Here is a 27,934-nt window from a genome sequence, read left to right on the forward strand (position 1 = left end):
TTAGGTCTCGGTTTCTCGTCAGCCCTGGCATCTAGGTCTGCCAAGAACACCACGGCTGCCTCCTTTAATTTCTTTCTGAGTGCTAGGCTGGCGTTGTCCCAAGCAACCGCTGTTTCCAAGTCTCCCCCGATCAACCCCACAGATCCATCATCCGCCACGAATTTCATTGTGAGGAGCTTTGTGCAAATGATGGCCAATAGCTCGTTGATGGTCCTTCTTCCAAGAATGACGTTATAGGCCATAGAATTCCTCAAGGCCACAAACTCTGCCATTATCGACTTTTGGCTCGCCCCAAAACTTACGCAGATTGGGAGGGTGACAGAACCATCAGATTTGATGTAGTTGTCTCCCAATGCTACGACCCTGTGACGGTGGTCTTTGAGATTGTTTTCCTTGAGTCCCAGGGCGCCGAACACGTTTCAAAACATAATGTTTGAATCAGCTCCTGTGTCCACCAAGATTCATTTGAGTAAATCCGTCCCGATTCTCGTTGTGATTACCATTGGTAGGTCCTCGGGAAGGTCGTGACATCAGCGATCTCCAGGGCCAAATGATATCTCGGGAATTTTTCCGGAATGGACCTTGGAATTTTCCGACGACACGGTCAACACCCTAGCGTCTTTCTTTGCCGCTAATGTATGTATAAGATAAGATTCAAACATCGATAATATTAGTTGGTTGATGATAAAATAATATTAGACTTGGTTGGATAAAATTTTTACTTTTGAAAAGTAATTTATAAAAGTTAGTTTTCAAAAAATAGCTTTTTAATAGTTATAGCACCTATATTTAGTAAATTAAATTAAAAACGACTTTCAATAAGTACAAACAATAATAATTACATTTGGTAAAATGATTTTTAAAATTAAAAAAATACTATATTAGACATAAATACAAAAGTTAAATTTAAAAATTAATTAATATATAAGATTATATTAAATTTTTTAACTTTGATAAATACAAATCATCTTTAAAAAATTCTACCTTAAATGTTTTTAAAAGTACCTCGTGCTTATAATAACGTCAGTTAATCATTTAGCTCTAGCCTCTAGGACCAGTTCTAAGTCTTCTTTAACAATTTTGGACCGTAGTACCAAAAGTTAAAAAGAAAAATCTTACAGGCCCTGATTCCAGAAAAGCCCAAAAGAAAAGGGTTGGAACAGGGTTAGCCCCAGTCAGCCCTAACACCCCACAAACAAAAAAAATAAACCCTAAAACCCTGTCACTCACTCTGAATCCTCCGCGGCTGCCTTCCGGCCTCCAGCCTCGAGCCGTCGCGCCCTCCGCCGCTGCTCCACCGCTCTCGGTCCTCGTGTGCTCCACTACTGGCGCATCACGCGTCCTCTTCCTCCTTCACTTCGCGTCTTCTCTGCCATCCTTCGCATCCTCGCTGTTATTGATCGCAGTAGTCTACAGTGTCAACCACTATGGATGACGGAATGGACACCTCTCCCAGCATCTTCGATCCTCAGAACCTCTCCACTAGACAGAAGTTTCGCAGATACGGGTATTTGAATCTTTCTCTCTCCATTGCTCCATATTCAAAGCTGCATATCAACCATTGCCTTTTTCATTTTTTTTTAAGTTGGGAGTTCCCTTCCTGTTGTGAGTCACTAGGGATTAGGGCACAACACACAATTATTTTTTGATTGCTTGACATCTTAACCTATGAAGCTGCGAAATTCACCTACATTTGTTGTGGTTCCCTTAATTGAGTGTGTTGTTAATGATTGTGGGTTGGTGCATTGGATGGTATATGGAAGATAGTATTGAAAGGTTTGAGTTCCTTGGGAGTGTGAGAACTTGGTGGTCTTCTTTATAATCTTAGCTCTGTATTCTTTTTAGAACTGCAACATTTAATTGCTAGGGTTTTGTTAGTGTTTCTCAGACTTCTGTGTTGACTTTCAAGAATGGAATTGATGCAGGAAGAGGCACTCAACTTCTGGTGCTTCAATCCATCAAGATAACTCAGCTTCCAAGTTGAGTGAAACTGGGCTTTTATATGATGGCCAAAGTATCCACAGCCCTACTAATGCTGCACTTCTTCTTGAAAACATTAAACAAGAGGTTGAGGGTCTTGATGCTGAATACTATGAAGAAAAAATACAACCTTCCTCTAAAAGGATGCTGTCTTCTGATATTCAAGGAATCCCTGTTGTTGATGCTGGTTTTGACTCTATACGCCACTCATTAAAAGCTTGTAAACAAGATGGTGACTCATTGGGAGATGGTGCAGAAACGATTTTTACTTTATTTGGATCTCTGCTTGACTGTGCTATGCAAGGTGCTGCAAGTACATTTATTTATATACAGTACCTAGTAAACTTCATTTCATTCATCTGCCTTTTTCTTTTCTTTTCTTTTCTTTTTTATTTTTTTTTTCTGTTAATTCAGGATACACATGATCTCTTTGAATTTGATGTTTCATTTGATACCAGCAAGTATATATTTTTCTTGTTTGTTTTAAATTTTCTAGAAGCATAATGGTTCATGCTAAGACCTTCTTCAAGCTTGTGGCGAGAACAGGAAAAAAAGAAGGGGGGGGGGGGAGGGAATGAGAATTAGGAACATATCATGGAATGCAAGTTAGCAATAGACAATTGTATTCATATATACACCTCAAGAGAGGGGGCATGCCCTTAGTGTTTTCCCTGAATCAGCTACTTCTCAAGGATCCACCAATCCTATCGCTCCTGCGTTGCAGTCGCAACCATTCCTTCAACTCTGTGCTGAAGAGTAGGCACGAGAATGGTAATAGCTTCCATGAGCGCAGGAGCATGCAACCCTATGTGATCCTGACAACCATGCTTTCTATCTTTGGCCTTAGGAAAGGGTTAGTTGTTATTTGCCTTCTTTTAGGAGTTTAGCTTGCAATTTTATTGTGAAATTTCCAATCAGCTCTTACAAAGGGAAGGGAGGGATTTATTGCATTGATGTACCCTTTTTGTTGCTTTTGTGCACTCCATCTTTCCCCGAAAAGGACATGGTATCATTTGTATCGTTTGATCTCTTGTAGTTACATAACATTTCTTCATATTTTTTGGGCATTTAGTTGGACTTTCCCATGTTGAGATTACGACTTTGTGCTCCTTTGAGCATGTGCCTTTTCTGTTGCAAATTGTAGGGGCGTGAGAAACGAATCATGTAATTTTGGTTTGGTTGAACTCATTTACAGGATTGATGCCTGTTTCTGATCTGATACTACGTTTTGAGAATGCATGTCGAGATGTTTCAGAATCTATCAGGTACATTTACTACTGTAATCAGCATAAATATCGTTCTACTTGAAAGTCTTGCATCGTAAGCATTCACACACATAGACTCGATATTATGTTGGAATTATTAAATTACATTTTGTCCATAGGAAGTTGGAAAACTGTAATGCTTCCTTCCTTTCTTTTTATCTTACAATATTGATTATCTTGTTGCACGCCATTCATATGTTTTCTTTTGGTCTCTCAACAATCTTACTATAGGTTCAAACTCTTGAAGTTGTTGTTGGACCAATTGGATTAGGTTTCCTTCTTCTTACATGTTACATGAAAACTGGTCTGTTTGCTTCTTCTTGAGTTTATTCCACTGGTATAGGAGAGAGGCTAGCTATACATGATAAATTGGTTGGATCTAACAATACTTGAAGTGGCAATTCCTGTATGGTAATTATCCTCTTGAAATTGATTATAGCTAAACAATGACTAAGTTTCATTAAAGGTGAAATCCGTGGAAACAAAATATGATTGACTAGATGGGTTACAGTGTTTTTACCCTTTCTTTTTTTGAGTATGCCTAGGAAAAGACATCTGACTGAAAGCTTTAGATCTAGTTATTTACAATGCTGATGAGGCACATTGGCAAAGACCACAGAGCCAAAGACACAATGAAGGTAGCAAAAGGTCACTAGGCTCCCAGATTGAGAGGTTTGGGTTAATTTGAAAAAAAAATGTGGAAAATACGAAGAGCTGAATATTATTCGTTGTTGTAAAAAATAGTTGTAGTATATAGGCATTTTGGCAATTAATTTCCATAATTTGTAATTATTGTGTAATGAATATGATTTCTTGTATAAATTAGGAAACAAATATTGGTTACGTATATCTAGAAAATTGACATATTTAATAACTGTCTAGTATGCTAAATATATGATATAATATACAACCTCTCTCAACAGAAACCATTCTTTTTTTTTTAAATTAATTGCAAAAGATTTTCCACTCTTCTAATAAAAGCTCATACAGTATTACAGTGGACCAAAACAAAAAGTACATAGGGCTATCTTCTACTATTTTTTATTTTTCTTACTTAGAAACCTTGTTTTATTTGTAGCATCTTGCTAAGTTTTGTAAGATCATATTTAAAATTCATTTGTTGATGCTGTTTCTGATCAAGACATATGGTGAGTGTACTTTTATTACAAAACTACTTTTCATATCAGAGTAGTTCGCAAAGGTACGCAGTCCACCAGAAATCCACATCCTATTTATAGTTATCTCACCAATTATCTTCGTCTTAGTGCACCTTTGTAGCTTCTATCACTTATTTCAATACCCGAAAGAGTTGAAGAGGCACTTGATCATCTAGGATGGTGTCAAGCCATGATTGATAAAATGCAAGCTTTAGAGCATAGTGGTACTTGGGAGCTGGTCTCTCTTCCTCCAGTCAAAACCACAGTTGGATGTATTTGGGTATACACAATCAAAGTCAGTCCAAATGGACAAATTCATTGTCTTAAAGCAAGGCTTATTGTAAAAGGATACTTTCAAATTTATGGTCTTGACTATGGAGATACCTTTTCTCCCGTAGCCAAAATCACTTCAATTCATCTTTTCTTAGCTATGGCTGCTATCTGTCATTGGTTGCTACATCAATTAGATATCAAGAGTGCCTTTCTTCATGGTGATCTAGGGGAAGAGGTTTACATGGAGCAACAGCCTGGCTTTGTTTCTCAAGGGGTGTTTGGATTAGTTTGCAAGTTGCAATGTTCAATCTATGTACTGAAACAATCCCCCAAATCATGGTTTTTGAAATTCAGCTTTTTTTTGAGCTTTCGGATGAAACAAAGCGAGGCAGATCATTAGGTTTTATACTGTCATAATTCACAAGGGAAAAGTGTTTACTTGATAATGTACATGGATGATATTGTTATCACAGGTGATGATCATGAAAGGATTAATCAGTTGAAAATTGAACCAAAGATTTGGGCAAGCTAAAATGCTTTCTTTGAATTGAAGTTGCCCAATCTAGCATTGGTGTTGTTATCTCTTAAAAGAAGTATGCTCTAGATATACTCAAGGAAACTTAAGATGATGAATTGTAGACGAACTGGCAGTCTAATGGATCCAAATCTTAAGTTACTACCTAATTAGTGGGAGCCAATATTAGTATCTTGAAAGGAATAGATATTAATTCGAAAACTTCTATATCTCACTATTACTGGAGCAGACATTTGTCTTGCATTAGCTGTAGTAAGTTAATTTCTGCAATCTCCTTGCTTAGATCATTGGAATGCAGTAATGCGAATATTGAGCTATATTAAAAGATTGCTTGTACAAGGTATATTTTATGAAGAAAAAGGGAATTCTCACATTATTGGTTTCGGTGATGCAAATTGTGCAGGCTGTCCCGTTGATAGACAATCTACTATAGGTTATTGCTTGTTTCTTGGAGGAAATCTTGTCTCTTGGAAAAGTAAAAAACAAAATGTTGTAGCACACCCTAATGCTGAAGCAGAATACTGTGCTTTGGCCACAGTTAGTTGTGAACTCATTTGGATCAAAGAGCTTCTTTGAGAGTTAAGATTTGGTGACTTAAAAGAAATGAAATTATTTTGTGATAATCAAGCAGTCTTTCATATAGCTTCTAATCCACTATTTCATGAAAGAACAAAACAACGAAGTTGACTGTTATTTTGTTCGAGAAAAAGATCTCTCAAAGGAAGTAATCACTAAATCAACAAGCTTCGGTGAACATCTAGAAGATATTTTCGGTGTACATCGGATTCAGTATCTGTGTAGCAAGCTTGGAACATTTAACTTATATGCTCCAGCTTGAGGGAGGATGTTGGAAAGAAACATTTGACTATGTAGAAACTAGTCAGGCCTAGGAATTAGTTGTATAGAAACTAAGCACTCCTAGAAAATTATCACACTCATTCGTTGTAATTGCTGACTATAGTCTTATATATTCTCAGCCTTTTCAACGACATATAATAAATATTGTGAGTGTACCTGTATTATGAAATTACTTTTCATACTATAATTGATGTTGTTTTATAGGTATGGTTTGAATGTTAAGCATCGAGTTGTTGAGGACAAATTGATGAGGCAGAAGGCTCAGCTCTTGCTTGATGAGGCTGCAACGTGGTCTTTGCTGTGGTTCGTTTATGGGAAAGGAAATATATCTCAAACCTTTGATATTCTATTTTAATAGTTTAATGATGACCTTTTGAGTGGGTTTGATTTTGTGTAATTCTTAAGGTTTCAGGTGCCTTTCAAATCTATTTTTAAAAATATCAAATTATTTCTCTTTGCATTGATGCACTCAACATTGCTATTGGTTGGACTTCTCCTTCATTAAATCACATTTATAATTTGATCTTTTAAGGATGGGAAGGTAATTGATTTGATATTAATCTTCATCTCATACTTCAGAAAACTTCCAATTGGATGTTGAGAAAATTATTTACTGGTAACTGATTTCCCGCATAGATGAATTTCCAGTTCGCTAGGACATTTTCCCCGACATATTCTACTAAGTATCCATCCTTAATCATTATAGGAGAGATACACAAAAGAGTGGCTCTGTAGCTTAAGTTGATCCTTCCAAATTCTGTTCTCCTTTCTTGCATTTCTTTTTGGATGCTATGCATGTTGATGTTTTATTTGTAGCTTTATCCTCTGACAGTTCTTTCTTTTGCAGTGACTGAAGAACTATCTAAAGAGCAAATACCGGTATGTTGTGTGTGTGTCGGCGGTGTTATTTTAAATGGTTAGATAATCAATCACTCATCTGAGTCCTCTGAATAAATGATTGAGATCTATTGACTCATCACAGGTGTCAGGAACCTCCCATGCTGTGGCTTGTGAGTTTGTTTCAGAAGACCATACTGCTCAATTATGCCTTCGGATAGTCCAGTGGTTGGAGGGTTTAGCTTCAAAAGCTCTTGACTTGGAAGAAAAGGTAATTCATTTCTACATTTGCTGTGTGGAAAGTTGATTCTATTCACAAATAATGTGTTAGAACTTAGAAGTAATAACTGGTATCAGTGAGATAGAGCAACGTGCTGAGGAAACCTATAATTCTGGGAGAATGTTCTACACTTAGCTTCCTCACTAGCTTACTCTATTAACCACAATTCACTGTACAACCAAATCTATAAAATATATCTCAATACGTTATCTTCCCTAGAATAGTGTCAGAAACTATTGAAATGCGAAATGAAAATCAAGAATGAAACCTAGAACATATTTGGTTTTTGTTTTTCTTTCCCCCCCTTATTTTCATTTTTCAGTCTGTTTTTCCGTTTTTTATGAAGGAAACAGTGAAAACTGGAAATGTAAACATGAGTTAATACTCAAAATGACCCCGAAATTTGACCACCAACTTAATTTGACCCTCTAATTTCAATTGGCCTAATTTATACCCTGAAATTTTAAAGCGTGGCTCAGATTGACCCTTTCGTCCAACTCCGTCACTGGAGTGATGACGTGACACCCAAACCTCACCACATGCCTCTCCTTCTTCCTCTTACCATCGCCATCACCACCTCCCTTCTACCAACACTCTCGCTCCCCCAACAAACAACAACATTCACAACCCACCAACACCCACACATTTCCACTGCCATAGCTTTGAAGAGCATAACACCTACACTCATCATTCCTTCATGACTGCAAACAGACAGCAAACCAATGAATGTGACATCGTTAGGGGCAACACCATGAACCACCATTTGTGAAAAGAGCTGCAATGCTTGCTTACCGTAACCATTCATCGCCATGTCGCAAATAACAGCACCCCAAGAAATAACATCCTTATGCACAATCATGTTGAAAATCTTGAACCCCATTTTCATATAACCACACTTAGCATACATGTTGAACAATGCAATCCCAATGTTACCATCAATCACAAGGTCACACCACCCATTGCCCCAAATTTGAAGCACCCTCACCCATTGCACCCATCTTTGTGTTCATATTAAGAGGGATCTAAAGTGTGGTGTTGTGTTTCTTTTTCTTTTTCTATTTCTCTTTAATTTGTTAATTTTAGTGATTGTTAATGTTGTTTGTTGGGGAGGGAAGACGTTGGTAGAGGGAAGATGGTGATGGTGATGGTGAGAAAGAGAAGGATCAAATAATAGAAAGGCCCTTCATAAATGGCGGTGGAAATGTGTGGGTGTTGGTGGGTTGTGAATGTTGTTGTTTGTTGGGGAAGGGAGGGTGTTAGTAGAGGGAAAGTGGTGATGGCGATGGTAAGAAGAAGAAGGAGAGGCATGTGGTGAGGTTTGGGTGCCATGTCATCATTCCGGTGACGGAGTTAGATGGAAGAGCCAATCTGAGCCACGTCTTAAAATTTCAGGGTATAAATTGGGTCAATTAAAAATTAGAGGATCAAATTGAGTCGGTGGTCAAATTTCGGGGGTCATTTTGAGTATTAACTCTGTAAACATAAAACTGATATTTATTCTCACTTTTTTTGTTCACAATATTATGAAAACAGAAAACATTGAAAATGAAATAGGAAATGAAATTAGAAACCAAACAGCATAGGTACCAGTCGCATTGCATAATTGAAATTTTACTACTTTGAAGGCAAAGAAAAACCCATGAAGATGCAAGTACTCCAGCCTAGTGAAGTGCACTGAAGAATAATATGCGGCGCCCATACTTTTCATCAAAACTTCACTTTCGTTTTGGTCTATTGTTTACAATTGTTTAAATTGGAGATTTACAATCTATGGTATTTTATTTTGAGGTGACTTGTATTAAGTACATGATTTAAAGTCATTATCATCATAATTTATTTAGGGTTTATAAGAACACAGTAAACCGTAATTTATTTCTTTATTTGTCTCTTATTACATATAAGCACACAATAAAGTATCCATAATAATTGCACCTGATGCACCATGTTATGAAGTTACTTGTTTGAAATAATTTTAGGTGTCATTGAGTACAAGTTGCCAATAAGCTTTGGTTTATTCAAAATAATGGTGCATATTTTTCATTATTGCAATCCGTGGTGTCCCAAATTGATAAACTTTTATATTTCATATTGCCTCACCTTATGTGTTAGTATTCTTGTTTGGTTACATATGATGCATTATTTTGTAGGTGCGTGGATCTCATGTTGGTAGTTATCTTCCTAGTTCTGGTGTTTGGCATCATACTCAACGTTACTTAAAGAAAGAGAGAGCTGATATGAACATTGTTCATCACTTGGATTTTGATGCTCCGACTCGTGAAAATGCAAACCTATTGCCTGATGACATGGTATTTTACATATGATTGCTTTGCCGTTTCATACTTCAGTCACTTGGTTCCCACGTTGATCTATATCATACATGGATATACCATATACCAATTTATTTTCCTTTCTTCTTTACTTACCTTCAATAGATCCTTGAGTTTTGTTTTAAAAGCCATAATTAATACTTTTCATATTGGAACTTGCATATAGTATCATGAAGTTAGCCACTTAGTTGTTATTGCAGAAGATTTTGGATTGATAGATCATGCAATAATTCTCTCCCTGATGCATGGTATCTGTTTAAAAAGTATTGGAAAACAAGATAAGGAAAGTGCATAGAGAGATTTAGAGAATCGAAGAAGATAGATGTATTATGATATGGTTAAAGACACTACTCATAGGACTAGGAGACCTTGCAGGAGAAAAATATAAGTGTTGGAACCTCTAGAGCATCTTTTTTTGGCATTGGTCAAGTCTACCAGTAGCTGGCCACCACAATCTCTCAAAAGAAGAACAGAAAATGCCAAGGTTCTGAAGACCGGATCGGTCATCAAACCGCTTTAGTTATTAGTTTACTGGTTTATTGGTCCAACCAGTTCAACCGTAAAAACTGTTTTATAATAAAATAACAGACAAAATATAAATAAATATCCTAAAACATAAGTATAGTCTAATATAAATCTTAAAATGTCTTCCAAATTTAGAGCAGTATATCAAATGTTATCAACTAAAATCTTATGATCTTATCAAAGTACAATCTTAAAAGTTAAATAACAAAAGGAAATATCCAAATATAAAATGACATCTATGTTCAAGCTTGTGGAGGACTAGAATCAACATAATAGTACCATTGGGATAGTCTTCCTTCTTAATTCTTATATACCTCCAACTATTTCCTACAAAATGAAAATTGAGCACAAAACACGGCCTTAAAACAAAAACAACCTCCTCAGAAATCAATAGAATATTAAGCACCAACTTATGGCAAAATGTACTATCAAGGATACATATATTCATGTTTTGGCGTGTTTGTTGCCACTTTATTTGGCTAATCAAGTTCGGTTTTAAAGTATGAAATCCCAAAGATTCTAGAAGGTGGTTTCTTAACCAATAAATCAAATTGCATAGTGTCAAACAGTTAAATTTTAAGTCAAAAAGTGAGGCTTGTTGGTATTAAGCATAAGGTGAAATTAACAACATTCAAACTTTGCACACAATTACTTTCAAGTTGACATAATAGTGATTAATCACATATCATTTTAGTGTTTCCTTCTATTCAATGGTATTAACATAGATGGAAATGATAATTACCTGGTTTCTGGGAGCTAAAACAGTAAAACATAGTTACTAAAATGTCAGTAAGACGATGATTATGCGAGTTCATTTCAATACACAATTTGTTACATTTTGTGATTGAATTACAAGTATTCCTTTAGGCAATGAGCACAAAATTTATCATCAAGAAACTTTTAACAAAATTTAACAACAGAAAAAAAAAAAACGAACAAGCCAGTAACAATTTTCAGTATCAGTTTATCATCAATCAGTAAGCCAGTAATAGAGTTAAGCAACCCAAAACAAGCAAGAACAAGCTAGTAAGAGAGTTAAAATTTATCATCAAGCAGAGCCATCAACCAAGAAAAAGCACCGAGCACTGACTGAGCATCCGAGGCATTACCTTCGGCGAGGGCAGTGACCATAGATTTGAGGGAGAGCGACGGACGACGGGAAGCTGGCAATGAACACTGGTGAGATGGAGACAGACGATGGGGAGGTGGCGACGAACGCTGGGGAGGTGGCGACGAACACGACGGACAGACGATGTTGGAGCAAGACCTGGAGACGCTGGCATTGGGCGAACGGGGAGGGCCTTCGACCACGATGAACCAAGCGGCGATGGTGAGACCAACAGCGGCGCAATGGAGGCTAGGGTTTTCAAGGAAGAATGGGGAAGAGCTCTGCATGAGTGAAAGCCTGAAAGGGGGAGAGACTGGTTTCTCAATCCAGAAACCCTTTCTCTTTTTTTTTAAGCGGCATCGTTTAGAGTAAACCGGCCGGGTACCAGTTTGGTCTGATCGGCCGGTTCTCGGTCAGTTCAGTGGTTTACAAATGGTTTTATAATCACCTGTTTGGGACAGTAAACCGAACTGTGTTACTGTCCGGTTCGCGGTTGGACCAGTCCGACCGGCTGGTTCGGTCCCGTTTTCAGAACCATGGAAAATGATGATTGTTGAGGAAGTTTGTTGCATCGTAATTAGGAGTCATGATTTGCAACATGTTGTAGAGTAAGGAATTGAAGCTTGTTTTGTTGAGGAAATTTATTATGCACTTTTGGATTCATGGATGTGCTATTCATGGGATGTGCTACTTGTAACATCCCAAATTTCTGATGTATTGACTATTGAGGGGGCATTCAGAAAGTTGGGATCAGACTCGGAATAGGAGAGAATCAGGTCTCTTGAATGCCATTTTTTTGAATGCCCTCTCATTACTTCCCCACAGCTTTATGGTTCCCAACCGCCTCATAACAGAATGCTCACTTTTTTATTCTCTCACCAACTAAGCAAGTTAAATACAAAACCCACCACAGCCCATTGTTCCCTCATAAAAGAATGCTCACTTTATGTTCTGCATTAGGTAAAATGGAGTCCAATTGAAACAATGGAATCAACAGAAGCCCTGATTTGTAAGAAATACTGAGATCGACTGTGAACCTGTTGTAGTTTTGCTGAGTTCACTTTTCATGTGGTGTGGATGAGCTTTAGAGGGATAGTGCACGTAGATCTTCTCCCAAATCTGCCAAGCATAATCACAGCCTACAAGCCTGGGTAGATTAAATCATGGGTGCCATCAACCATGACAAAATTAGCTAATCTTGCTTTTCCCAAAGTTGATATTAATTCAAAACCAGATCTTTGTGTGCTGCTTATGGTGATTCATACTGAGGAAGAGCCTTTGTTATGCGGTCAGGATAATGTAATAGGTTGTGGCCTCTGATTGCTGCTAGTAGTTAATGGCGTCGACAAATATAACTCTTCTCAAGTTTTCTTGAGAGTGTATGCACAGAGGATGCACACAGAGGAGTTAGTGGATCAAATGTGTTCAGTAACCACATCAAATGTATCTTGGATCACTAACCACTTCTGGCTTCTAGACACTTCTAGATGCTTTCCTAACTCAATCTATTATACCCCTTGAAACTGGGCTCTCCACAATTCTGAAAATCTGTTATAAGTAATTTCTTCCTTAGACCTAGGAATTTTGATTTAGGCACTTCCTTAGTCAACATATCAGCTGGCTGCTCATAAGAGGGAATATGGGCAATCAGTAGCTTCCCTTCCATGACTCCATATGCTTTGTCCTATTGTGCAAAACAGGGTTGTGAGCGAGCATAATAGCACTAAGATTGTCACAATATACAACTGGCCTTGAGGTACGATAGATCCACCATACTCCTATACTCGGCCTCAGTTCTGGATCTGGCAACTTTGGGCCGTTTCCTGGACCACCAAGACATGATGTTAGGGCCAAGATACGCATGGGCACCTGATGTTGGACCTCCTGTCATCCACATCAGCAGCCCAGCTAGCATCACAATATCCTGTTAGGTTTGGGTTCTGTGCATCTGCGGCTGGCTTGAACTCAAGTCCAAGCTCCTGAGTTCCATCAAGATACCTAAGGATTCATTTTACTGCCTTGCAATGAGTCTTTTGAGGGGAGGACATGAATTGACAACCTTTGTTGATGCTAAATGAGATTTCAGGTCTTGTGACTGTAACAACTGACCTATAGAGAGTAGGGTTATCAAACTTAGAACTGCCATTATGTGACAGCTTGAGACCAGAAACCATAGGAGTTGAAAGGGATCTGGCTTTATCCATTTTGCTCTTTCCAAGTAGATCCCTGATGTACTTCTGTTGGGACAGAAAAAGAGAGCCATTTAAGCATTTCTGTACTTCTATTCCCAAAAATTAGTGCAAGTCTCCCAAGTCTTTAAAAGCAAATCTGATGTTAAGGTTGGTGACAAGCTCTTGAATATAGGAAGAGGAGGAGCCTGTGATGATTATGTCATCAACATAGACTAGGATATAGCTAACCTGAGACTGATCAGACCTGATGAAGAGAGAGAGTTCACATTTGGCACTGTTGAACCTGAGACTAAGTGTTATTACTTTATCTAATTTCCGTATTATGTATACATGTTATTACATATATGTATTTCCTAAAATAGATTAGGATAGCCTAGTAATCCCTAGAAATTAGCCTAGAGAGAAATAACCTAAGGATCCCTTGAAATTAGCCTACATTTCAGCCAATGATCTTTGTAATATCTATATGTTGAATACATAGACCAGCAAAAGGCAAGACAGTTTTTGCCCACTGGAAATCAAGGTTTGTTAAGTGTGGCTTTCAGCGTCTCAAACCGAGCCCCCGGAGCCTGTTTTAGTTCGTATAGCGACTTGTATAGGTTGCATACCAGCCCAGAATTATCCGTGAACCCTTCCGGTTGCTTCAGTGTACACCTCTTCACTAAGCACACCATCTAGGAACACGTTGTTCACATCCAATTGGTTAAGAACCCACCATTAGCAAGGGCTAGGGTCAATACTACCTGAATAGTAGCTGGCTTCACCATTGGTGAAAATGTCTCATAATAATCAAAACAAACCTTCTGAAGGAAACCCTTTGCGATAAGCCGTGCCTTGAATTTAACACTGCCATCTGGGTTCCATTTCACCCAGAATACCCACTTACAGCCAATGGCAGTTCAGTTTAGGGGAAGAAGAACCAATGACCAGGTGGATTTGCGAGAAAGGACCGGAAATTCCGTTGTCAGTGGATGTGTTGATGGTGATTGGGAGAGGTGATCCCATTATGGTGCACTGCTTGTTTTCCCATACACTTCTTCACATAGAAATTTTATGATTTTTTAGGACAAATTTTTGCTCATATCAGTTGCCGCTGACAGTAGGAAGACCTTACTCTTGTGGATTATTTGTTATGTTTGGAGTTAATGCATTTCTATTTACTCGTCTATTTTCTTTCTAGTAAAAGCCTTTTCAAAGTTTTTTGTTATGGGCTTGTTTGTGTTAACTTTTTGTTGCAAAACAAATGTGCTTTTTCAATTAAATGATATCTATAAAAATATTGAGTTAATATATAAGGTATTTTTTTTGGAAAGGTCAAACTCCATAAAGTGATAAAACAACTATTTTGGTGCTCTTTGAAGCTGCAAAAATAGCTAATGGAAAAGGCTTTATGAATAGTTATAGTATATAACCACTTTTTTAAGCTGAAATTAATGCACTCCATATTACACCCAATTTTTTTTTATACTTTCTTCATAGCAGTTGACATTGAATTTAAAAGGCAGAGATTGAGTGAACACACCCAATTTTACTTTGGTATCAGTGATGGTTTACATTTTCGGTACAGAAACAAGATGAATCTCTTTTAGAAGATGTTTGGACTCTTTTAAGGGCTGGAAGACTAGAAGAGGCATCTGGACTTTGTCATTCTGCTGGACAGGTGAAGATCTCAATGGAAAAGTGAAAATGATAAGTTTATGCTGAGAAGTCTATGCTTTCTGCTATTTACATTTTTGGCTTTTTGCAGCCATGGAGAGCTGCCTCTCTGTGTCCATTTGGAGGTTTGAACCTGTTTCCTTCAGTTGAAGCTCTGGTGAAGAATGGTAAAAGTAGAACATTGCAGGCTGTTGAATTTGAAAGTGGCATTGGTCATCAGTGGCATCTTTGGAAATGGGCTTCATATTGTGCATCAGAGGTAATGTTGTTTGTAAATGAATACTAATTGAAGACTTAATGTTGTTTTATTGACTTCTGTGCTGTTTACTTGTTCTTTTCTCAGCTATGTCTAAAAGGTTTAATAAATAAAATGAATGTACTGCTCCACACGTTTTATCTTTTCCATATGGTATTATTTTCTATAATATGGTTTTATCTTCCTCTCTGCTGTGTTCTTTCCATCTACATAGAACTGTCATTATTTCCTTTAGTTATTTCCATATAATTCTCTCTCTCTCTCTCTCTCTCTCTCATACCATCTTGCTTCTTAAACTCTTAAATCCTTTATTCTCAACATCCTTGTATTGCAATTTCCCTCATCTTTTAACCAGTTTGTCATCTTACCATCAAATTTAAATATTTAATTTAATAAAAGGATAAATAGTTTTATATTTTTGTTCAATAGCATATCATGTTGATTCATTTATATGGACTTCATGAACCTTCTGTTAAAATAGAGTAAGCTAGATCAATACTAGTATAGCCTGTAGAGGATGGTAGTTCTGCCCTGTATGATTGCATAGGCTACAAGCTAAACACTCCTGTATAATGCACTGATTCAGTGCTAATCAATTATAATCTCAAAAACAGTGATTATTCAAGTACATCCTCTCTCTTTCGAATTCTCTCTTCTCTAGACTCTTAACAGTTTGTAATTAAAATATAAAACTTGTTAAATGTAACTTTTTATTTGCAATTTATTCTGCAGAAAATATCAGAGCTTGGTGGGAAATTTGAAGCTGCTGTATATGCAGTCCAATGTAGCAACTTAAAACGGATGCTTCCATTGTGTACAGATTGGGAGGTAGAAGCTTGTCTGCTAGATTCTGATTCGTAATTTCATGCACGTAGAAATAGTAAACTAATTTTTATCCCAAAAAATTAAGTAGCAAAATTAATAACTCATATGGGTATTCTAGGGGGCCAGCTATCTTTTTGTCAACACTTGGCCAACACTGTATTTTTATATGATTGCACCCATATTTTGTCAAGCTTTTGCACATATTTGAGTGATACACACATGAACTAGTATATTTTGCATGCATGCAAACCACAAAGAAAAAGTCTAGGTGATGAATATTTTTTAGCTAATATGTAGTCTACTTTTCTTCTAGGTCATCTTGTTCACTTATTTTTTAAGCAGACTTGTGAGTGTTGGCTATATGCTGGCCAAAAAATCATTGACCACCTAGCAAGGCTCTAAATCTTCTCCTCAATCATGCTGTTAATGTTGGAAGCTTATGCTGATTAATTGCATAACTTGAAACATTTGCAGTCAGCATGCTGGGCATTGGCGAAGTCTTGGCTTGATGTGCAGGTAGACTTGGAAATCACACGTTCGCTGCCTGGTGGAATTGATCAACTTAGATCTTTTGGTGATGTAATTAATGGAAGCCCAGGACACGCTGATGGCTCCTTGGATCCCACAGATGGGCCCGAAAATTGGCCTATTCAAGTTTTGAATCAGCAACCACGACAACTTTCATCTCTTCTTCAGAAGCTACATTCAGGGTAACTGTACAATTATTGTTACAAATGTGCTTTTTTTATGATGGTTTATTGTTATCATTTGTAATCCTTTTCTCCTAATGCCATTTTAGTGAAATGATGCATGAGGCTGTAACTCAACAATGCAAGGAGCAACACCGACAAATTCAGGTATGCTTAAACGCTTGTTTTTATTTCATATGTGAATTTCTGTCATTGTTTTTTCTAGGTGTTCAATATTTTCACGTTTTAGAGCATTTCTACATATATTTTTAATAACAAAAGAAAAAAATAAGGGAATGAAACAGAACAATAGAAGTTGTAAATCTTTTCTTGGTTTAAAATGGAGCCTATTGCTCAAAGGATGCATTCTTTAGCTTTCTTTCTTCTCGGTCTCTTCATTTTCCCCCTTTCAAGAAACTTAATGGTGCAATTGCAATTACTTAAGGCATCGAGAGAACAAAATTTTACCTTTGTGTTATATCTTCCTCTTTTATTTTCCTGATTTCTTAAGCTATTCGTTGCCTTTTCAGATGACTTTAATGCAAGGTGATATACCACGTGTACTGGACCTTATATGGTCATGGATAGCACCATCAGAAAATGATCAGAATATATTTAGGTGAGTAATGTTATCTTTTCTTTCCCATGTTAACACACTTGCTGAAAAGTTGTTATGCCTAGATTTTCAGAGTTATTCCAGCAACTTGTAGATTAGATGTTGCACTACTATTACCTTTCGAATCTCATTTGCTCACTACAGTGAAATTCGCCAATTCTTTATGTGTATACCAAGGTTCTAAAAACTGGGCTGGTCATTGAACCGGCAAAGCCAAAGGTTTAAAGGTTCAACCAAGATTAAGCGGGTTTGGGTCAGATATAAAAAAAAATTTATATATTATATACATTTAAAAAAAATTCAAAGAATTAAATTTTTAGTCCATTTTCCAATAAAATTTGGACCAGTTCAATGTATTTTTTACCGGTTTTACCATATCTTTGACTGGTTTTTTGCAACTAGTATTTTGGTCTAAATTGTACTGGTCAGGTGACCGGTTCCTGGTTAACCTGATTGAACTGGCCTGTTCACTACGGTTTTCAGAACCATGATATTTACAGAAATATTGTGAACTTTAGCTATATTTTTTCTTAATAGTATTTTTTTGTCTATTATTCCTTGTCTATATCTTTTCAATTATTGCTGTTGAGATGGGCCGAAGACACCAAAGAAAGTATTACATAAAAAGTGAGCATCAGAGCAATGCAGAGACATATGTGATACTGATTACTTAGTTTGAATTTTCCCCCACGATTAACATACACAAATAAGTTAACATGTTTCAAGCTTGACGCATGTGATTTATTTCAAGATTAAGGTAAGATGTGTGAATTGTAATTGCTAATTTGGATATTTAGGATGTGAAATCATATACTTAGGGGAAGGGAATGTTAAGGATATGTGACATGTAAATCATATGGAAAGACAATCGAGGCATATTAAAGATATGCTTTAATGAGAAACCTCAGTAATCAGAGCACTGTTATTCCTGAGAATATCTGAGATTGAAATTGAGTAAGGGGTTACCAGAGAAGTATAAGCTTATCTGAATCAAATGTGTGTTCTCTCATACTAAACTCTATCTGGGGAGATCAAATTTTTATTGTTAAATAGAGAAAGTTTAGCTTTGTTGAAAGGAACATCTTCTCGTTTAAGGAAGGTAGTCCTTATAATGAATTTGCCATTTTAGTAGGACGACTTTCTAATTGCTAATTGGTGGGAATCAGTTGACCAAATTTCTGTGTTATGTCCTGTCAGGCCTCATGGAGATTCTCAGATGATACGATTTGGTGCACATCTAGTCCTCGTGCTGAGATATTTACTTGCTGAGGAAATGAAAGATACCTTTAGAGACAAGATTCTTAGCGTTGGTGATAACATTTTGCACATGTATGTATTCTGTGACTTCTTTTTTCCAAATAAAATCAAAGATGAGCACACTGTTTCGAACATTGGCAAAGGTTTCCTTCATATTTGATGACTTTGTGGTCTTTATCAACATGGTTTCAAGTATATGATGGGAGCTGGATACTTTTATAAGTTAAATGTAAATTTGTTATAATATGCATTTATATTGGTATAATATTAGGTATGCACTGTTTCTCTTTTCAAAGGAGCACGAGGAGCTGGTTGGCATATATGCTTCTCAGCTTGCATGTCACCGTTGTATTGACCTCTTTGTGCACATGATGGAACTCAGGCTAGACAGCAGGTATCCTTGCTTTTGTCTTTTATGCGTATCTATAATGTTATTGATGACATTGTCATACCTTTGTATGTTGTTTGCTTGATTGAAGTTTTTGTCAGGTGAACTATGATCATGTGGACCATTGTCAACATGCCAATCGAACATGAAAATTGAGAGCTGTCAAACATGGACTAAATGCTTTACCGTATCATTTTATCTGGAATTTATATGTATATATCGGGGGTGTGTGGATCTATATATATTAGCATTTCTAGATAAAGAATTCATTAAGATGGAATAGCCACAAGATAAAAATGGTATCACGGCAATCTAGTTCCTTTGTATAATGGTTAAATGAAATATTTAATAATACCACGAGTTGAAACTAACAGCTAAGAAAGCAAGACTGTTCTATAAAAGTGCCAAGGGAAAAAAGCAACTAGTGAGTAATTATAATATGGAATCACACTACTAAATATCTATATGTAACATTTATTTTGTTTTTTTCATTCAATAGTGTACATGTCAAATACAAGATCTTCCTTTCTGCCATTGAGTATTTACCATTTTCCTCCGAGCATGATTCGACGGGCAATTTTGAAGATATTATAGAGAGGTATGTAGGTATTTCCTTTAGAGTATGCTTGTTTTTGGAGGGTCATTTAGATGTTTCTGGGAAAATGTTCTGTACATATGAGTGTATGACGCTCCTCTATCTCAAAATAAACATTTTGGAACAGAATTTTATTGAGATCTCGGGAGATCAAGGCTGGTGAATATGCTGACCTGTCAGATGTTGCAGAGCAGCACAGACTGCAAAGTCTTCAGAAAGCCAAAGCCATTCAATGGCTTTGCTTTACACCACCATCAACAATTCCTAATTTCCAAGATGTTAGTAAAAGATTACTTATCCGAGCATTAACACACAGGTAAAGGATGCCTCATTATATTCCAGGCTTGTTGGGGTTTCTGATGAACTCTACTTGTGAAAGTGCAACAATATCGAAACTTTGAAATAAAATTTGAGATTATACCTTTTACTTATCTAAATAATGTTTGACATTTGTTGTTAATCTTGACTGTTTATTCTCATTTTTCTGTGCACATTATTTATTATGAATATTTGAATTTCCTACTTTAGATAAGAACCCGATTTTTCTGGTTCTTTTGTTGATTCTTGGTTGCTGGAGCTTGATGCACACCTGCCTCTTAGTTACTGCAGTTTCTTGTCTCCTACTTAGCATGATAACTTTTATCAAAAAATTAACCTGTTTTCCCCATGTAGCAACATACTCTTCAGGGAGTTTGCTCTAATTTCGATGTGGAGAGTACCAGCAATGCCTATAGGTGCGCACACAGCACTTGGTTTTCTCGCTGAGCCCTTGAAACAGCTCTCCGAAACTCCGGAGACGTCGGAAGATGATATTGTTTTTGAGCATCTGAGGGAGTTCCAAGACTGGGTATGCTAGGTTATGCTTGCCAGATATAAGATATTTCCTCGTTCTTATCATTTCTACCTTAACAATTATGTGTGTGTTTGTGTGATATTTATTTAACACTTAACATTTATATTTTATTTGCATTTCTCTAGCGTGAATATTATTCCTGTGATGCAACCTACCGCAATTGGCTCAAACTTGAACTAGAGAATGCAGAAGTTCCTGCCTCTGACCTGTCGTTAGAGGAAAAGAAGAGGGCCATTTCAACAGCAGAGGAAATGCTGACAGCATCTCTTTCACTACTAGAAAGTGAGTTTAGTTGAAAATCTTAAACAATATTTAGAAATGAATCGGAACATGTGAGCAACTATTATGTTTTTTTAAAAAAGAAATTGATGCATTAGTATTTGGGCTCTAGTCATAGTTGTGACCCTTGTTCTTTATGTAGGACAAGAAACCCCTTGGCTGGCTTCTATTAACGATGGCTATGAATCGGCTGAACCTGTTTACCTTGAACTTCATGCCACTTCAATGCTATGCTTGCCATCTGGAGATTGTTTGTGTCCAGATGCTACTGTGTGCACTACCCTGATGAGTGCCCTTTACTCATCAGTTGGTCATGAGGTTATCTTAAGCCGACAACTAATGGTATGTTCAACTATTGAATGGTTAAGCCCTGCATACTGCCCTGTATTTTAGAATTTGTATGTTAAACTTTAGTATGGTTAAGCCCTCTGTTAGAAACAAATATAAGTATCACTTTACATGTCAATCAAATATCATAATATCAGGTAATATATCTTAGAATTAATCATTAGGGTTTAGGGTTTAGGGTAATATATCTTATTATTATTGTTTCCTAATTTGACTAGGATTGGGGTTTTCCTAATATTATAAATACAAACAACCTCAATTCCTTATAACCACTAGGCGCAGTCTGCTCTATGGAAATGATATTGTTGCGTCATGCCATATGTCATGTTTGCAGTAAGCTATATGTCTCTGGTTTGTCTCCCTTATTGGTCTGTCAGAGATGATTTTAACCGCTGTAAGATCTCCAGAGAAGTTAGGTGGTGGGAGAATTACCTCTATCCTTTGTATTCACTACAAAAATCATGACCCACATGTCTATTTAAGTCTCCTCCAAAGAAAATCGTGTCTCCCAACTATTCATCTTGGATTAAATCTTCTAGATCTAATAGTTTGAAAGAAGAGAAGAGAAGAGAAGAGAATCTGATCTCTTTAGAGTAATGAATCAGTACTTATATACCCAAGTGAGGAGAGTGTTTAGCACACTAGTTGAAGGGGATAGAAGGGTCTTTACATACTTTAGTTACGGGTGATTAGAGACTTAGAAGTTGAATCTGATCCCATTAGAGTATTGAATCAGTACTTATACACAAGTGAGGAGAGTTCAGCACACTAGTTGTAGGGGATAGAAGGGTCTTTACATAAGTTAGTTACGGGCTATTAGAGATTTAGAAGCTTTAACACTATGCCATGGAATCATCTATCGCAAAAGCTTAAGTTGCTAAGTAGAGGCATTTGAATGGGCATATAGCTAACAAGGCATTAACCACATAAAAGGCCCCCGGCTAAACTACTAGTGTAGTGTAATGATCGGATCACTCACTTTTAACCCTTACCACTTCATTCTTCACTACTAATCAACGATAATGCATACTCCATTTCTATTCTTCACTTTTCCTGGATACCAAGTTTACATCCTAAGTTGTCTAACCCCTTTGCCTTCAACCTCACTAGCCTTAGTGCAATTCCATGTTTGATATATGTCTAATCTCAACATATGCAGTGTTCCCTAATATTATAAATATAAATTAGAAGTGTCTTGTCTATTGTCTCATGCAATTACAATATAATCATATCAATAGTACTTTATATTAAACATATAGCCATCCTCTTCTCACTTTCTCCTTACCAATCTAGAAAAGCTAATTCTCAATGTCATTTCAATGTGGAACCATCCTCCTTAACTTCTGCAGAGTTTCTAAACGTTTTTTCAGAACTCAACCTCAGATCTTCAAAATCCGTGTTTTCACCATCATTGTTTTCCAGAAATCACTGTTCACTTCCTGTGTTTTCTCCACCGACCTTTCGAGCATTCTCTCTGGTCAACTGCTGTGTGCAACTTTGGCCGTCTCAAACCTTTGCCTTTTCTGCTGCTTGTCCATTCTGGCAATGTTTCAGTCTTTCATGGCCTTCTGTGGTTGCTGCTTTCCACTGTTGGCTGCTGTCGAACTCATTCGTTCTGATCTCCAACCCAACCATCTGATTCCTTCTCCAGTGCGGCCTATCCCTGCTAGCAAGAACTTGTCCAGCAATTTCACAAGCTATTGTTGCAATGTTGGTCTTTGTTGACAAGCTACTACAAAGAATAAGAATCACAAACATGTCAATATTGGTTGTCAGTTTCACATTGCCCAGTTGATTCTTTGTTGCAATGTGATGTATAAACCACTATCTGGAGTATATGGCTCAGCACAACTAATGCTACTTTATTGATAGATTTTTCTGAGAAATAAGGCTTATGAGGTAGAAGCTAAACTAGTCACCGATAGAATCAATGAAGTATACACCTTTAATGAATTCTTTGAAGCCTTGGAGGTCTTTCCCTCTCAAAACATGTTGGGAGATGGAAAGTTGTGTTTCACTAATCTTTGGTGTTTTTTTTTTCCATCGTGTAATGGTTTCCCCATCTTATTGATATTGGTTTTTTATTTAAAACAAGAAATTTAGCCTTTGCAATTTACTGCACAAATAGTTATTTTTCTAACTCTTCCGCGTTACTAGATATCCTATCAGTGACATGAAATAGATTGATGTAGACTTGTTTGTAATAGACCTTGGATTGTAGTCGCTTGTGTTCAGAGGAACATAATATAGGGTGATGTAGGCTTGCTACTTGTTAGTAATAGACCTTGGTTAGCATAAGGGTGAAACAAGGAAAATATATTAAAAGAATATTTAGAAGCCTTGAACATAAGTTTATTCAAGAATATTACAGGGTTCAAAATATAACTTCTGAAGTGTGTTCTATCCAACCTAATAAACCAGAGGGGGCATAAACCTCTTGTTGCTACAAACTTTCATAAGTTAGCTCTGTTGTTTTCATGGTTTTCTTTTGTTTGTTTTTATCCCTTCACATAACTTTCTACATCTTTGAGTGAACTCTTTTGTGGTTTGAAATATATGGAAAGGGAAAATTGTGGAAGATGGGCATCTTTCCTGCAAATCAGGAAGATGAATGTTTTGTTACTTTGTGAGGAGACTGCTTTTCCAAGCTTTATATGTCATTGTTACCTTCGGCTTCATGTACAATCTAATCTTGTGCAGGTGAATGTCTCCATATCTTCAAGGGACAAGTATTGCATTGATGTTGTTCTCCGTTGCTTAGCAATAGCTGGTGATGGACTTGGACCACACAATCTCAATGATGGTGGTATTCTTGGAACAATTATGGCTGCAGGTTTTAAAGGTAAGCAACATTGATGTGTATGTAGCCGTAGATCAGAATGGGTTGGACATCAATATAGTAAAACAAGCTTGAAATTTATTTTGCAATGATGTGCTTCCTTGGGTCTTCTCTTTTCTTGGTTCAAAATTAATAAGAGGCTAAAATTGGGTGACGTGTGTCTATTTGATGATATTGTTGCTGCGTAACTCATTTTCATAACTGATTTCTTGGTGAGGTTTCTACTGATGTGGGTTCAACATTTGGTGAATAGCCACTATTTGATATACAGAACAACAGTCTTTCAGACTCTGTGTTTGATGTGTGAGAAAGAGAGGTGAGTTGCTTGTTCTTGGGAATTCTAGACTCATGAAAGGTAGATCATTGGAAATAAAAAGTCTTCCATTGGCATCTAGACACATGAATCGTTTGTGTTTCAGATGAGGGAAAAATAAATTTATTTTTGTGGTATGGAGGGGTGAACGCGGATCGCATGGATATCGGATCCGATCCGATCCGATCCGCACATTTGCGGATCGGCTCGGATATATCCGCAAAACATACAAATATTTTAAAAAGCTTATTTTTATTAAATAATAAAATTTCTTTTTTCACTCCTTTAAACATGTTTACTCCTAAAATATTATTAAACATACTTTCCTTAAATAATAAAAATAAAATAACAGTTTTTGGGAAGAGTTGGTCCTTAAGGTATTAAAAGCGAGTGATTATGGACTTGACAGTTATTACTTCAATTCTTCATTTACTAATTGATATTAGGTCTAGTCTTGACAAAAATTTGGAATAAATTGGTCATTGGAAGAATTTTCATGTAGGTAGTTTTGTGAATTGAAATCAAATGGTGTAGGGTGACCATTATATTTGCTTTCTTCTATGGTACAGCTTGTATGATTTTGAGCTGGAATTACTGTTAAGAGTCCTTAATGAAACTGAATGAAAGATCCACTAATTAAATTTATTTCATATTGCAGGTGAGCTTCCTCGGTTTCAATCTGGGGTAACGTTGGAAATATCCAGATTGGATGCTTGGTACTCCAATAAAGATGGAACCATAGAATACCCAGCAACCTACATTGTGAAAGGACTTTGCCGTAGATGCTGTCTCCCTGAAATCATTCTCCGTTGTATGCAAGTAAGTTAATGAATGGTATTGATCGACATTAAATTTGCTGTTATCTTCAAAATCTATGTAAAAGTTGATAAAATGAGTCAAGAACGTCACAAATAATTACTCATTTACCATTGAGTAACCACTTGGACATCATTTCTCAGTTGATTTGTTTGCCCCCTTGTAGTTTTGGAGTGTACATATAGTTATTCTTTACAAATTTATTGTCATATATAGGTTTCTGTCTCTCTCATGGGATCAGGAGTCATGCCTGATTGCCACGATCGATTGATTGAAATGGTTGGCAGCCCCGAAACTAAGTTTCTTCACTTATTTAGTCAACAACAATTACAGGCAAGTTGATAATTTCTTCATCTTAAAGAAATACTGGAGGCTCTATGTTTAAAAAGTTCACCCTGTGTAGTCTGTTTTATGCCTTTCTTGAGGCATTATCTCTTGGTTACATTATTTTCGTTGGCATAAAAAATAAATAAATAGATTGGAAGATGGTTGTATTACCTTTTTTTTTTAAGCATTGGCTCCTTTATTGTATTATTCTTTAGATTCGCAAAGATGCTGAGCTTTGTGCACGATAAAAATATTGGTTTGGGAGAAGAGAAGGGGGGGGGGGGGTTGTAGAAGGCATTTGGATCGACTTCTGAAAAAAAAATAGAATTTATTTAACCTTTTTTAGTACAGATTTTCTTTTAAGAATCTTGATGTTTTGATAGATAATTTAAGAAGTATTTTTAATTATCAAAATTCTCTACTGTTTTTGGTTTTCTTAGAACCTTAGTATGATAGTATTATTGGCTTTAAAAAATTTATAAAAGATAAATATTTTTTAATCATATTTTTTATTTTATAAAAGCCAGTCCAAACATGCTCTTGGCGCCTGATAAAACAAAATAATTGTGCTGACAATGGAATTTGTTGAATTCTTATTTTATCAATCTGGAGACAGATTTGACGTTTGACACTTTCTCATTCAGGAGTTTCTATTGTTTGAGAGGGAGTACTCAATCTGCAGAATGGAGCTTACTGAGGTATAATTTGTTGCTCCATCAGCTGAAGAGTTCAGAGAGTGAATTAACTCTGAAAGGCTTATACATTTTGTTGTAGTGCAGTTAAGGTACCTTGTGTTTATTGTTCGAAGAATGTCTTGGAGATTTTCTCTTTCATTTTGTTAAAAAGAATTCACTTACTGTATATATATCTCATCTAAATATTCAACTCACATTTTCCATTTCCTTTCCTCAAAGGTGGTATTCTTAGAACATGTGTGATTGCTACTTTCAGCATATACACCTTGAAATGTATTTTAGTTCAATGTTGGTTTAAACTGGGAGTAAACTATCATTTTAGCCTTCAAAAAATTTTAGTTCTGACAAAATAGTTCTAAATGAAAGAAAGTCTCTTATGGCCATCAAAATATGATTAATGCTAGGCAAAATAGTTCAATGTGTATATTTGTGAATTGGATTACCCATTTTTGTTATACGCATGCTATTAAGGTGAATGGATATTTAGTTATGTACATATTTTGTTAGAGTGTATATGTTTTGAATACCGATAATTTTGCCCATAATAATTCCATAGGTCATGATATTCCAAAATGGCTGTTATACTAAATGACTGGTAATGTATAATTGTGGTGCCGATATCTCTCTTTTGTCTCGCATTTCCTATAAAAAAATTCTTCGCTTCCTTTCTTAATCTTTTTAGTGGATTTTAATTTAATTGCCTTTGCGGGAGAGACAGATATTTGAAAGTATTTATCAATATTATCTTTAAAAAATTAGAAAAAAAATAAAAATAACATAACATAACAATTGTAAAATACATTAATTCAACACAATTTTATATAATCCAACACAATTTTTTTGGTAACAGAAGCCAGCAGCTCAACGATAAACAAAGCAGAAAGGAAGAGCACCTGAACTGTCCAACACCTATTTCCCTCTATCATCCCTCATAACACAACCAAAATCAGCTCGCTGGACTCCTTGAAGAACATTCGCATCACAGTTGACCTTGAAAGTGCCATTGGGTGGAGGGTTCCACTTAAATTTTCTTTCAATATTTGAATAGATAATCCAGTTGTAACGAAGGTTTCTAAGATCAAAGCTCATATTTCTAGCTAGAATCGCCATTTTCTTATCGGACCAAACTTCATCCGGGTTGAAAATATCATGACTATATCCACCAAATTCCGGATGCGAAGAGGCATCCCATACTAGATATGCCCTGTTTGAGCCAAGGAGCTAAATCAGACGATCCTCTAATCTCGATGAACGAAGGGTCGATGATATTCCAAACAGCTTTGGCCCTATCGCAATCTCTAAAACAATGCAGAATTGATTCCGAATGGGCACCACACCTCTTACAAATATCACTAGGTGTTAACTTGCGCTTGAACCGGAGCGCGTCAGTAGGGATAGCATTGTGAAAAGAAAGCCGGAGCAAGAACTTGATCTTCTCCGGGATGAAAGGCTTCCATATCGAATTCTAGTCTTCGCTTTCATCCCATTGGAATTTTCTTTTCGCCAACCAAAGATATCCACTTCTAGAAGAATACTCCTTTGTTGCGGCAGCAGCCCAAACCCACCTTGGGCCATAGTGGTTGTTACCAGGAACAGAAAACTCAATCAAGGACGAACGGATATGATGAGGAAGAGGAGAATAGAGGTTGCTAAGATCCCATCAACCATTGCAAATAACGTCATCTAGAGAAAAGTGGAGGTCAGTTATATGAACGTATGGAATTAAGTTTGCAAGCTTACCCAAAGGAGATCATTGATCAAACCACAAGGATTGATCCAAAGTACCACAGCACCACGCAAAGCCCTCTTTCAAGCTATTGAACGCTTTAATCACACTTTTCCAAA

General features: G+C 36.6%; 1 protein-coding gene across 4 annotated transcripts; it reads left to right on the top strand.

Annotated features, from left to right (window-relative positions):
• The first annotated feature begins 1,150 nt into the window (after positions 1-1,150).
• LOC112720249 (nuclear pore complex protein NUP107) lies at positions 1,151-27,192 on the top strand. 4 transcript variants are annotated; one of them, XR_011867266.1, is made up of 25 exons: positions 1,151-1,507; positions 1,926-2,284; positions 3,176-3,245; positions 6,273-6,386; positions 6,914-6,947; positions 7,051-7,176; positions 9,333-9,491; positions 14,905-14,997; positions 15,085-15,252; positions 15,982-16,077; positions 16,549-16,784; positions 16,874-16,931; positions 17,294-17,382; positions 18,577-18,708; positions 18,908-19,030; positions 19,524-19,622; positions 19,747-19,935; positions 20,292-20,466; positions 20,598-20,754; positions 20,894-21,093; positions 23,800-23,941; positions 24,910-25,070; positions 25,284-25,400; positions 26,039-26,178; positions 26,940-27,192. XR_011867266.1 is itself a non-coding variant. In XM_072206471.1 (24 exons), exons 1-24 carry the CDS (start codon positions 1,428-1,430, stop codon positions 26,096-26,098), a joined length of 3,237 nt encoding a protein of 1,078 aa, XP_072062572.1. In that variant the 5' UTR covers positions 1,151-1,427; the 3' UTR covers positions 26,099-26,388. The 4 variants fall into 4 exon arrangements, 2 of the variants coding, with proteins under 2 accessions (XP_072062572.1, XP_072062573.1); XR_011867267.1 differs by lacking the exon at positions 26,940-27,192 and having other exon boundaries at positions 23,800-24,254; positions 26,039-26,388; XM_072206471.1 differs by lacking the exon at positions 26,940-27,192 and having other exon boundaries at positions 26,039-26,388.
• Positions 27,193-27,934: the final 742 nt, after the last annotated feature.

The sequence above is a fragment of the Arachis hypogaea genome, chromosome 11, assembly GCF_003086295.3.
Source record: "Arachis hypogaea cultivar Tifrunner chromosome 11, arahy.Tifrunner.gnm2.J5K5, whole genome shotgun sequence".
Taxonomy (NCBI): domain Eukaryota; kingdom Viridiplantae; phylum Streptophyta; class Magnoliopsida; order Fabales; family Fabaceae; genus Arachis; species Arachis hypogaea.